This window comes from Tachypleus tridentatus, chromosome 11, assembly GCF_004210375.1.
Source record: "Tachypleus tridentatus isolate NWPU-2018 chromosome 11, ASM421037v1, whole genome shotgun sequence".
NCBI lineage: Eukaryota > Metazoa > Arthropoda > Merostomata > Xiphosura > Limulidae > Tachypleus > Tachypleus tridentatus.
The window spans coordinates 34,551,099-34,565,522 of record NC_134835.1 but is presented as its reverse complement, the minus strand read 5'-3'; the positions used below and the strand labels follow the sequence as shown (position 1 = coordinate 34,565,522).

The window sequence follows — 14,424 nt, the reverse complement described above, 5'->3', positions numbered from 1 at the left end:
CAAAACACACACTTTCCATGCAAGGGAAAAATAGTGTGTAAAAAATTCACTCAATTTATTTTTAAGAAATGCAAAAACGTAAATATTTTAAGATAAAAACAACAGTGGAAAAAGATTTTTGGACTCCTGTTGCATGAATATTTTATTAAACAGTTTATACTGTGAAAATTCTTTGGAGTAAACTAAGTGTATGTATATAAAGGATATGCTAATTATTATTCTCACAGTAACTGATGCTTAGTTATTAGGAATTGAAAATATTCACATCAATATTCCTTCTAAAACTACATGAGAACCTTTTAAATATGCAGAGAGGTGAGTGTGTTTTCTTATAGCAAAGCCACATTGGGTTATCTGCTGAATCCACCGTTGCAAATCCGTAGACTTACAGCTGTGCCAACGAGGGACATGCAGAGAGGTAAAAAGACAATAACGAGTGGTGACAAACATAGTACACCAATTTTTACAGCAAAATATATGTATGGTCAACTTACCTATAGAGGATAGTTTTTATAAAAAAAATATATGGCTTAATGGTTTTGAACATGCACAAGATATTTGAGTAATATGAAAAACAAATAATAAATATTTATGCCTTTATAAAAATAATCTGGAAATAAATTTATTGTCCATTTCACAAAATTTTCTACACTATAATGTTTGAGTAATATTTACATTGGTTTCTATAATGAATAATTAACAACATAATGTTAATAATGGGAAAAGTAAAGTAAATCTAACACTCAATTTCTACAGTTTTATATTCCATATTACGTACTTATGAACATATGATAATAATGATTGATTTAAGCCCGTAGATGTATTTATGTAAATTCAATAATACCAAATTTCCTCACATATGAAATTATCTACAGATTAAAAAATATGAAACAATAATTCTCAGTACTGGACAAAATCTACCTTTCCCAAATCACAAAAACTATGTATTATGAATATTAACAATTTAAACATTTGACACCAAGGAGTTAAAGTTGTAATTACAAATTTATTAACTTATAAAATGAACTAAAGTAAAATGCGTACTTTTCGATGATAAACTTTTGAAAATATTAATTCCAAGAAAAGTACAATTGAAACCCTCAGCTTGGAGAGAGTTTGTACGATACATTAATCAACTGCAAGATCCCAGCAACTGACGACAAAACTCCTAAAAGTCCTACAGCTGCTGGTGAGAATTTCACAATTTTTAAATTAGTTAGTGGAATCCAAATATCACATCCATTCTTTATGAGTTCAACAGTTACTGATCGGTGATAAACCATCCAGTCTAGAAGAGTTTGTATTAAAATGCCCCACGAACTTCTGGCATAAGGAGAAACAGAAGACACAGAAAGAGCACACGTTTGTGAACCCTGAATTTGTAATAAGGTTAAAATTTCATACATATCCCGCACTAAGTTCATAACTAGAGAATATAACCAAAATCTGTTGCTCAATTTGGACCACTTATCTTTATTGACATTAGCAATTCCAGCCTGCCCAAGCCACAATACGTGGTCTGCCAGTAAGTACAGTGCTAAATTGATACGAGAAAACGTGATTGTTATACGCAACATCTGGTCGGGAATGTTTATAGTCGACAATGCACTGTAGAAGGCATCAAGGCTTCGACCAAATCGAAACACTAAAAAAAAAAAAAAAAAACATACATTACAGACATACACACAATAAACATTTATAACTGCTAAATGTTTTTTTGTCTGTGTGATGTTATGGTTTACACTCATCATTATGTACAACTTATAAGAAACTTTCATGCACTTAGTTATTTTACATAAACAATAAATACTAAGCAATAATTCATTTAATTATTAAAAAACTTTCAACTGTTAACACGAGGAATTTAACTTTTATCACAGACGATAACATTTACAACAACTGACCCACTCTCTGAAGAAAAACCTATTAAATGCTTGTGGACATTATGCAACTTGCTTTTTTAAAAATAACTTTCTATCTTTGCGTAGCACAATGTGTATTGTTTATGATATATAATTTCACTGTTTAATAATTGTTTCTTGTTGAATTCGTATAAAAAGTAAATTGATTTTTAAAGTAAAATTCTAATACTTAATTGTAAATCTTTGAAAGACGCAAAATGATTGTAAACAATGTTATTAAATAATTAATTTGTAATAAAACATTTTATTCATTTTTGCTGAGTTTATATGAAAACAACACATTAATAATAGTGTTTTGAAACTGGAACATGTTCTGAAGCATACCACGGAGAAAAAAAAACATACAAGGTTTCCTTCATGTATTTTTCAGAACTACATGAAAGAAGCAATGGTAGCCTATCAAATATTTAATTACACTTAAAAATATGGAAACATCTTTAAGTTCACTTTTCACAGATGAAAAAAAAAACATCCACAACAATAATGATTTTTTGTTATATGGATGAGAACAGACTACAATGGCACTGAATGACCTTCTGTTGCCTAACAATTTTATGTTCCAATATTTTATTGTAATACAAACCATAAGGAGAGTAGAGATATACCTTTGTCCATTCTTTCCCACATATAACTTCGAGAGACATGTTGGCTCTTTGTTTTTCATACAAGCACTTATACTAAAAATATCCCTTTTCTATTTGGTGGAGGTCAGGAGGTTATGACTTACATTTTCTGGCTGCACTGAAGGTATGCTCAAGGTTCTTTAATCTGAAAACCACTTCCTTGTCATGAGAGTATTTTTCCATCAAAGCCCATAACATTCTTGTTCCATACTGGACTAACCTGAAAATTTGAAGTAGCTATTGTATACCAGTTAGTGAAAATGTCCTATCAAATGTCATCTTTTATGTAGCTTCTGAAAATAGACCTCAGTAGATTTCATGTTTATATATGTTGATTCCAAATTGTCATTTAATTACTTTTATCTAAAGTAAATTAAATAAAAGGTTAAGTTTTATACATCTCCACACACAGGTCTTTTTCACCCACCCATTTTCTCTTCACAGGACGAGTGCTCTTCTCATAAGAGATGTTATTTTACCATATCCATATCTAGCCATGCAAACTTACATTTTTCCATTATTAAAACATATTTTTCAAGCTCATGCCCACTCACCAAAGCCTGCCAGCATCCTCTCAATTAAACATTTTCGATGTTACAAAAATAATTTACTGACAACATTAGTTACCAAATGATTGACAAGTTATGAATTAAAAAAAGGTCCCCAGACAAATTCACAATGACACAATGTAAGAGAGGAGATGCAAAAAGAGTTAAAAGCTAGAAATGTTTAACATATTTGTCAAAACTTCAATTGGAATTAGTTACATTCACTCCAACATACTGCGTTTTTCACATTTTATTTCTTCATTAATTATAAGCAAATATTTATTAGTGAACCTTAAAGGTAAAGAACATAATGATAAAAGATGTGAGAATATAAATTATCTCCATTTGGATAAAAATGAGAAGAAATATTCTATTCCTGCTTTTGGTGAGGTATTCGTATGAAGGGCTCCACTACAGACATTCTTCTAATCAGATTAATACTCATTTATCACTACCATGTTTTGAAGTTTTTACTACATTGTTGTTATAGTTACAAAAACAAAACATTGTACAATGTACTTCAAATAAGGTCTCACCACAATATTCTTGATTAAAATTACATAAAATAATCTTGCTCGTGATTAAAAAATAAGGACTTATTCAATAATCTTCCATTCTCTGGCACTTGACAATCATCTATGTAATGGATACTACTTCATATGCCTAAAAGAAAAATATAAGGGAGTTAATTTAACTTTTATCAAACAATTTCTCATTGATATTATGTCTGATCTAATGATCTATAACAGAAAATTGCCAATTAAAAATATTTTGCCTCTAATATCTCCAAGTGTAATAAAGTTTCAGTGAATCCCATTACACTGTGGTCCATTTCAAATTTCAAGTAAAGCTATGGACAATACTGATTTGTTCCTAACATTTGAATAACAATAACTAATCTTATTCTTGATTCTAATAAATTAATATTTAACATTTTGTACTCTAAACTTCATATTTCTAAACATCTTTTTACACTAGCTATTCTATCAATTTCCCTCACCACTATATAAGTTTAGTTAATTACTTTCAACAAATACCTAGTCTGCTAACATAGACCCAATCTCTAGCATATAATTTATCACCACCCTATAAACTATCTCAGCTCACCTTTAACTTTAACTTTATAACCATGATAATTTGTGACTTAAGCTTGCTTAGTTATTCATTCCTAACACCGCCCTGAGAGGATACTTCCTAAAAATATTACACACATTTATTTCTATATCCTAAACCTCTGAAGGAGCAGTATATCAAACATGCAGTTTTGGTGCCCTTTGTCCATACTAAAGGAAAATTGTAAAAATTAGAGCTGAAATCAGCTAGATACTAGAATATCTTAATTAATTTATGCAACAAGTAACAAAAATTCTTAAAATTTCAAATTATTTCTTGGCTTGACAATGGATTCAGTATGATGTAAATCAGGTGTTGATGACCACCTTTCTGGGCTGTTTAAGAACTAACATTGAAATATGAGAATATTTTGAATATCAGACATTTTTAGACATATAAATGTACATAATTAATTGCCAAATCATATAGCGTGCTAGGTATATTTATTTATTGTCTTAATGGCTGTGTAAATATTCAAATTTCAACATTTACAGTCCTTCATCAGGAAATTCTTACCATTTGTTAAGTTTAAAAACAGTAGTTGGAGTCAAAAAGTAAAATTAATGTTTCTAAACAAACTGTTAATTCATAAATTTCACTATTATTATGACTTGTTTCAATGAATACAGAATTTATTACTTTTTATTCACACACATCTGACTAAAATAACTGAATTAACAAATTAAAAGTAGCAGGATTTGCGTAACTTCTTACGTGATATAACATTCCTAACATTAACAATTTAAAATGCCTGTTTTATAACATCAATTATAAGCCAAATATTAAATTTATTTCCTCAAACTCTTGTTACAACAAAAAACAAATTTCTTCCAGCTTCCACTGTTCGTGTGAGAGAACATACCTCAACAGTTTCTCTCTCCCTGCGGTTTGGGAATTAAACTTTACTAAATTTCCCAATATATCTGAAGACAGGGGTGATTTTGATGCCATATTAATTACTTTTTGTTCTTGCTACAACAAATATGCGATTATTTTTAAGTTATGAAAATATAGTTACAACCAGGAAAATTATACTTTATTTCACGACACGTAGTTCAGTAGGTAAAATATTCACTACTAGATGCCCTCGCAAGAACACGACAAAATTTGAGCTTGGTCCAAAATAGTAAAAAAATAAACGCTTTATAAAAAAAAAAAAATTTTTTATAAAGTCTGTTTGTTTGTTTTTTGAATTTCGCATAAAGCTACTCGAGGGCTATCTGTGCTAGCCGTTCCTAATTTAGCAGTGTAGGACTAGAGGGAAGGCAGCTAGTCATCATCACCCACCGCCAACTCTTGGGCTACTCTTTTACCAACGAAGAGTGGGATTGACCGCCACATATAACGCACTCACGGCTGTAAGGGCGAGCATGTTTGGCGCGATGGGGATGCGAACCCGCGGCCCTCAGATTACGAGTCGCACGCCTCAACACGCTTGGCCATGTCAGGCCTTATAAAGTCAAATGGTGTTCGATATATACGTAATTTGGCTAGCTATACTGATATAAAAATTTTAATGCTAAAAAACGTATAGAATGAAGTAGGACAATCAAAACTTTAACACTCCTACGAAAAGACGTTTCTAGTCCTGATTTCTCCAAGCCCGTTCCCCTGGCTGTGGTTTCGCTAGATGGTAGATAGGGACAGTGGGAATCTCGTTAATCCATTCATTAATGGATTTAAATGGCAATTTCATTTAAATACAAAATTATTAGCCTAATATTAATAACCTTTCAAGTTGCTCTGGGGCCTATTAGGCCCCACTTTTCGTAGGAGTGTTAAACAACTGAGTTACTTCAAATTGTTACAAATTATCTCTACTTTGGCTAAGACTAACATAATTACAGTAATTTGCCAAAGTAGGGATAAATATCTTTAATTATAAGTAACTTACGTTTTGTGGTTTGACTTTTTTGTTTCAGTACTTTTGGTAGCATGAAACCTTTTTATATTCCTACGGCAAGCTAGCTTTATATTGATCCCCCTTTTTCTTTAGAACATTTATTTTTTTTGTATACTTATTTGTTCCCTTTTTATTAGCTATATTTTTGTGCGCCAGCAATGCTAAGTGTGGGACGCGCGTATACTCAATTCGATTTTATCACTCAGCAGAATATCACTAACCTCCCCTTAAAGCTAATTATATGCGCAAAGTGCTTTATAAATGTTTATTAGTATCCTTTTTGGTGCAAAAAAAGAATCACTGGGATTCCATACGAGAGAGTTCTGTGTGAATGTTCATCTCTTCTTTCTGTTTGCTTTTCCGTAATTCGTTTACTTACTAGCTTCGATAAAAATTCGTTGAAATATCATAGAAATTTTGATTCGCTCCATAAAAGCGTATTTTGCGATTTAGACGGCTTTATAAGTATAATAAATTTTAGGTTTGTTCAGCCGATATTGTGAAATAGTCTTTAGTAATATTAAAATATTTTAAATATGGTTTTTTGGGGCCGCCATTTTGTTTCATCATGATCCCTACTATTAAGTACTGCGGAAGGTCATCTTCGGGTTAATAAAAAGTTTCCAGTGGACCATTGCTGGGCACGTCTTAGTTTCTGGTCTTTATTTTAATTAAAGTTTTAATACCCATACCGACAGTCTTAAGAGTGCAATAATAGTCTTTATTTTTCTACACAGTTAAAATTTTTATTGATGATTTAGTAAAAGTTATGATACAATAAGAATTATAAATTCTGTATATAATTTCTATATGAACTATATTTAGATTAACAATAAACTCTCACCTTTAATCGAGTGAAAGAGCATCAGTATCTACTATAAACAGAACAAGTACCCTCATGTTTGTGCCAGCACAAAACAAACTAATTACACTGTACAATTCTTCTTTGTTAGAGTTCTGATGTAAACTCTTTCAAAATTGAATTAAAAGTGTACAGATATATATTACTATCTGAATTTATCTGTGTTAAATAAATAATGAAACTTACCAGTGATCCACCAGAGGACAGTGATTAAATACATCTTCGTTTTATATGAAAATGAGGAGCATCTTTTCAACCTTTTTTAAAATAAATATTTTTTTAACTTGTGATCACCTACTGAGATTTTGGATGAGTTAAGTTTGTAACCATATTTTAAGAGCTTACAGTTGAGAGGGCTGAAAGAGCAAACAAACAAACAAAACAACTTTCATATACACACATATATGAACTAGTAGGTTTTCAAGCTCCTACACACAAATGTATAAATGTCTATACAAACTAAAAGATACACAATAATAAACAGTTACTATCATTTCTTACATCGTATCTAATAAAACATGTTAAAGATATGACATTTTAAAATGTTGCATCATTAGGTAACAAACAATTGGTAAAATAATAGACGAATACCCCAAATGCCTTTCTTAGCTACGTTTTTAAGTCTGAGACATTTATTTTGACTCGATCATATAACACAGAAAAATACTCCAGTATAATATGCTGTGTGCTACATACATGAAACATAATATTTGGCAACTTAATACATAAACATTATACATAATTAATTACATCTGCAAATATGGATATTAAGTATTTGCCCAAAGATTCAATGAAGATTACTTCGTGAGAGTTCCATTCTAATATATTTATATTATTTGGTGACAATGTAAATTTGGGTCGAAATTACATAAACAAAACAACATAAATAACATATATTAGTGCCCTGAGAAGCTTCGATTTGACTGCAAATCAAAATTGGGGTTTCATTTAATTTGTCAGCTACAGCTCTGATTTCGGTAAACTTTAAAATTTAGCTTTTAATTCAGTCTTTATACTGAAACCTTATAATACTGTAGTACCATTCTTCTTCTGAATGTTTAAGTACATCATACCTTTTGTTTTTAGAAAGGTTCGTTGTAATACTTATCATTAATTTTGTGTAGAAACATCAAACAGAAATACAATAAAACATTCCATATTTCACTTTGTTTAATTCAGCCTATATTAAAGTATATACCTTGTAATCTGTACGTGCACAGCCGATTCAAAAAACGTTTGTGATTTGCAGGGTCCTGAAATGTATTTATATATATATATATATATATATACACACACAGATATAGTTTATCTTGATTTATTGCATATGTTAAATAATTAACACAATTGCTTTTAATATGTTGTACACACTAAATGTCCTCTTGTGCATACCTAACTATATAGACTGTCCCATGCTGGTTGACCACTCCATAACTGCAGTATATGGTAATTTTGCTTAGAAATACAGAATTCGAAATTAGATTTGACACACATTAATATGCAAATGAAATGAATTACTTAAAAATGTACATAAACAATACACTTTGGGGAAAAAAAGACTTAGCCTACATCTACTGGGAACACATTTGTAGAGGAGGGGAAGTTTATTAATTTACTAACAGCAGCATGCACAGCTACATTTGTCATGTGGTGAATTCAGTTTTCCTGCTAACTCATCTATTGCTGCATGCAAGGCCTGAACTTTTATGGTGATGTTATCAGCAGGAGAGGGGAGACAAGAAGAAAAGCCTGGATGTTCAACATAGTAGTTCTGTGCCAAGGAACTCATAATAGAATTAATAGGGGCTGTGCTGAAAACAGGACTAGGATTCACAGGACCATATGGAGAAGTTACCATAGGAACTTGCCAATGCTGTACTGAATGGAGGTAAGTAAAAGGTTTGTATTCAGAGGAACAGTCAGGTGTAGAGAAAGGTGGGAAATAGCAGGAAGAAAAACATCCCCCTGTCTAGAAGACTGAGTGATAGAACTCTCTCCACTCTTCTCCTGAGAGAACTGTCTCAGGAACAACAGATTCAGGATGAGTACAGACTTCTGGACATTCTGTTTCCTCCTTATTAGATTTTTCAGGTCCTTGCAAAGGGCCAACTCTATCAGAATCCTGATAATTTTCTTCTTCAGTACAACCAAACTTTTTTCAGCCTCTCAGGGGTGTTATTTTCTTTGTTCTATTTCTTTAGATTCAGCTTCATTTGATGGTGTGTGGCAATCCTGAGCATTATTCATTGGTTGAATTGGTGCTAAAACATTACTGTAGTTCATCTGGGATTTATTGGAATCAATCTTTTTGCCTGTCACTTCTTTAGTTGTTGCTTCCTTAACATTAACGTTTTTCTTTTGTATGCCTTTGTAGATTACCTTTGAGTGTAAAAGAACTTCCACAGAAAAAGCACTTGTGGGGTTTGCTATTTGTGTGAAGAGCCATATGAGCATGGAGGTTATGGTCTCTTGAAGGGCCTTTACCACAAAATTGAACATGAATAAGGTTTAACTTCTGAGTGGGAAATCATATGTGATCGTAGTGTTTGGACTTGAGAGAACTTCTTACCACAAATTTCACTGAAAAATTGCCTGTCTCCAGTGTGAACCAATAGATGTCTTTCCATGTTTGCCTTAAGAGACAAACTTTGTCCACATATCGGACAAAAGAAAGGTTTTACGGAGCCTTCAAATGATGCTCTTTCATAAACTTCATTCCACACACATTGCATGAATAAAGATAAGCCTATGTATGAATAATCATATGGTCGTTCAGTTCACTTGAATACATAAAAACACAATGACAAACCTCACACGTGATCTGATGTACCTTTTGTCTTTGTCCTGTAGTGGACTCCTCCATATTATCTGTCTTTTGGTCCTGGTTTTCACCATCCACATATGTGTCCTCTTGTTAATGCTTTTCTAAGTGCACCCTTAGCTCACTAGGAAAAGCAAATTTACATTCACACAGGTGACACTTGTGGAAATTTCCTCTCTGGTGTATTAACGTGTGTCGTTTAAGATGAGCTACTTGACAGAACCTTCTCTGGCATGTTGGGCATCCGTGTGGTCTTTTGTCTGAGTGTATTAATCGGTGAGCATTCAAATGACTTTATTGTTTAAAAGATTTGTTGCAAACCTCGCATGTGAACCTTCGTACTCCAGCATGGCCTAGAATGTGAGTAACAAAAATATGTTTAGCAGTATAAAGTTTTGAACACAGGCTACACTTCCACCGCTTTTCACCATTTTCTGAAACAAAAGACTTTGATCAACAGTCAGTTCTTTTTTTAGGTCACTCACATTATTATTCTGATTCCAACTGCCACCAGAACCATCACTGAGAGAATGTGGAATATCTGTATTTAAAGAGTTTAAATCTTTCTCTGATTCCAAGTTTCCAATTAAAGTGTGATCACTGTAGTGACTCAATTCTGAGCAGTCCATAGTTATTACTTTAGTTAGAAGTACTGGATGTTAGTTCATCGCATGATTACCTTGTTGTACTCCCTACAAAGAAAGGAATAATCAAGCATTAGAACAGCAATCTTACCTTAAAATATGACAAGTGATTCATCCTGTAAGTTTAACTGAATGTACACAAAGTTAGCCCAATGAATCAACTTCTCAGTGGAGAAGGAATGGTAACTACATTTTTTTAATATTCTATACCTATCTACACAAAATGTGGTAACCTTTTAATAAAATGCACAATACCGGTACAAATATATATCTTTTCAAGCTGTGTCTATGAACTGATATCATTGATCTGACTTAGATATTTAAAAGTAAGAGTGCAAGCTGATGTCCATGTTAAGAATAAAAACACTTTGGTCCATCGTACAGCCTGCATCACTTGCATAGCTCCAATAACCTCCAAACTTTATGTCTACAGTTTTTTCAGTATTCCTGTATATTGTATATGGTATTTACTGTCTATAAATAAACAACACAAAATGAAATAACCTTGACATCAAATACATAATATCATATTGAATGGCACTCTGTAAAAGGTTATAGCATATACACTTTGACCCATACCTGTGCACATAAATGATCTACAAAGAAAAAAAAAAAAAAAAAAGAAGAAGAGGTAATTCCCAATATTTCAAATTTGAGAATTAATTTTATCAAATTTCATTATGTTGTAAAAGCTGTTTAGAATGCCATGGGAAATACCCAGAATAAGCTGCTGGACCTAATAAGATTAATTGTTAAGCATAGAAATGAGAGCTTAAACTATTTTCCTTTTCAAAATTCTCTTAATTCTGAAAAAATTCACAATTAATGGAAGATTACCAATGTGATATTTATTTAAGATGTCAAAAAAATGCCAGGGAGAAACCATGAAACAAATGTTTAATTAATTGAGTTTACTATTAGATATATATTCAAAGTTACTGCAAAAGCAAAATTTATTTTGAAGAGTATTTAGAGTTGGAATTCAATTAACATTTTTATCAGGAAAGTTCTTTTGCCTTACTAAGTTGTTAGAGCTGTACTTGTTTTTGTTTTTTTTTGAATGACAGTACTATACTTGGTATTGTATATTTAAACTTTCTGTTTAAGAACACTATGGATTTTGGATTCCAAAGTTTAAACTTAATATCTTCTTAACCAACTTTGTATTTCCATCCTTTTCATTCAACTAATCAAAAACACAATTCCAAAAACTTCTGAAAATCTGAATCAAATCTCCTCACAGAATTTTTCTACTCCAAAGAAAATATGTTCAAAATAGTTTAAATCTAGTAAGAAAGGTTTCCAAATTCCTACAGAACTATGGTATTTGGTAAAGAACTGGTCAAATAAGAAAGATCACAGTTGTTTGTCTGTTCTCTCTATTTTGTTACAGACTTAAGTAAGTATTAATATCAGTTACTGCTATACAAACATTATTCACAAAATAAAATAATATTCTGCATCTATTGTATCTGATGTCATACATATAAAATTAAACCTTTATTCTTACTTTAACAAATGTGGAAACTAATTGAACACTACTTTCATTATTACGTTTCATTTTTGTATGATGGATTACAGACCTAAACATAACGTAAATATCAATACACCAGTATTAAATATTTTTGATGTGATTTTCTTTGTGCGACCAGAGTGCAAAACCAAAAACCGGGACAGACCAGCCCTTGCCCATAACTTCAAATTGATTAAAACAAATTTCACATAATTTAACATTTAATTTACTTCACTATTGGATAACTTTTCCGGACTGTTTCAAATACCTATATTAATACTGTCACTGTATTTCAAATAATTTAAACTACTTTTGTTACTACGCATATATACATATTCACCAACTGCTGGTGCTATAGCAGAGTACTACAGGTGCTAATAACTCGGTACTTACTAAACCTTAAAGTGAATGTAAACATCCTTCTTTTAATATTATAAAAAAAACACACACACTATAGATTTATATACATACATACATGTTTGAATATTTATTATTTATAAGAATTATCACTTTCAATCAAGTTATAAATATTATCAACTATCGTGTAGAACTTTCGATAACAGTCGTTACCGGACTTATAGCATCCCCTTGCTTGAGAACACAAATATAAACGCAGAGGTCGTGTGGTATTGGAAATGAATCACTTTGCAATAATTATTGTACAAATAATCAGATACGGTTTGTTTTGAATTTCGCGCAAAGCTATTCGAGGGCTATCTGCGCCAGCCATCCCTAATTTAGCAGTGTAAGACTAGAGGGAAGGCAACTAGCCATGACCACCTACCGCCAAACTCTTGGGCTACTCTTTTACCAACGAATAATGGGATTGACCAACACATTATAACGATCCCGCGGCTGAAAAGGTGAGCATGTTTGGTGTGACGGGGATTCACACCCGCAACCCTCAGATTACAAGTCGATTTCCTTAACCACCTGGTCATGCCATCAGATACGGAATTTAGTCATCTGACACATTTGGATTTTTCATTGTAAATTGAAATTTTAATTTTTATAGTTACATTGCATGCTGTGTAAAAATTTCTTAAAAAATATAGTTGAGAAAAATATTTTTAAATCCGCTAACATTAATCAGAAACTTAAGTTTATTTGTTTTTTTCTGCCTGGTATTGTTTACCAGAGATTTCAAGAAACTAACAAAATAATTTTTATTTTAATTGGTTAACCTTTTTATGGCACATCGTTAAATGGCAAATGTTATCTTTTTATTTTTTAGCTCGTTGTATTTTCGTTTGCAGTTGTCAAAATGGTATTATGGCCTTATATTCACATTGATTAAACACTCTGTGAGGGCCCCCATTCAATTACTTAGCTGAGCCTTCTCTCGCCCGATACCAGGCTGAACTCGATTTATCAAAGGCAAAAGAAGTTGTTAGAAGGTTCATTGTTTCATTGTAGAACATTTGCAGAAAGATAAAGTTCGAATTTGTTTAACAAATGGCGACGGATAATTTTGATAACTGAAGAACTGTTGAATATTTCAAATGCATCGTAATAAAAAGTGGGATGTAGTGAAGTATAGGTACAAAAGTATATAAAAAGTGATTATACAACTACGATGACTCAAGAAGAGAAATATGTTGGGAAAATTTCCACTTGCGTGTTTATATTGTATCAGACTGACGCAATGAAGGTCAGTAAAGGGTTATGAAAGTTATGGACGTTACATTCACAAAACGGAACTAAAATGATTCCTTGACAGCTTGTGCTAAGGCTGCGGATGATTATCAATCTTAGAACTGCTTGAAAAGAAAGTGAGTCGGCACTTTGATGAAATATAGATAACAAGAAAATGGTAATATATATAAGAGAAAAAGCTGCCGATCCATCTGTAACCAGTGGATGAGCAGTTTTGTTTTTGTTGTTAGGTGATGCGCACGATCCCAAAGGAAATGACCAATTAAGAATCGAAACTACTTGCGGGTAGTTGTGTACACTATTTGGCAGACTGTGAAAATACTATGGAAAATTTGAATGAAACCTCATGTAATGGGCGAAAAATAAATTCTCTTGCAGTTAAACAGACTGTATTCGGGCTCCACGCCAGTTCTCTTGCAGCTAAAGAAGTTACATCCAACATTCATTAGAGTAAAACTACACAGTGAGCTACTTACGCTCTACCCATCACATAGAATCGAAACCAGATTTAGCAAATCCAAAATCTATAATGCTGAAGAAGATATAATTTAGCCGAAATTTCGATAAAATCAACAGTTTTCTATTGGAATCCAGGGATTACTAGTATAATTTAATATATCGGAAATTATCTTTCAATAAGTATAATTTTATTAACATAATTTGGTTTATTTTGAATTTCGCGCAAAGCTACACGAGGGCTATCTGCACTAGCCGTCCTTAATTTAGCAGTGTAAGATTAGAGGGAAGGCAGCTAGTGATCACCACCCATCAACGAATAGTGGGATTGACAGTAACTTTATAACGTCCCCAAGGCTGAAAGGG

The 14,424-nt window shown here is 32.1% G+C and overlaps 1 protein-coding gene across 3 annotated transcripts; it reads right to left on the bottom strand.

The window, feature by feature from the left end:
- Window positions 1-124: 124 nt before the first annotated feature.
- LOC143231907 (peroxisomal membrane protein 11B-like) lies at window positions 125-12,526 on the bottom strand. 3 transcript variants are annotated; one of them, XM_076466723.1, is made up of 4 exons: window positions 12,422-12,526; window positions 10,275-10,481; window positions 2,650-2,765; window positions 125-1,645 (listed from the first exon to the last, which is right to left on the bottom strand). In XM_076466723.1, exons 2-4 carry the CDS (start codon window positions 10,307-10,309, stop codon window positions 1,101-1,103), a joined length of 696 nt encoding a protein of 231 aa, XP_076322838.1. In that variant the 5' UTR covers window positions 10,310-10,481; window positions 12,422-12,526; the 3' UTR covers window positions 125-1,100. The 3 variants fall into 3 exon arrangements, with proteins under 3 accessions (XP_076322838.1, XP_076322837.1, XP_076322836.1); XM_076466722.1 differs by lacking the exon at window positions 12,422-12,526 and adding an exon at window positions 12,017-12,246; XM_076466721.1 differs by lacking the exons at window positions 10,275-10,481; window positions 12,422-12,526 and adding an exon at window positions 5,069-5,300.
- Window positions 12,527-14,424: the final 1,898 nt, after the last annotated feature.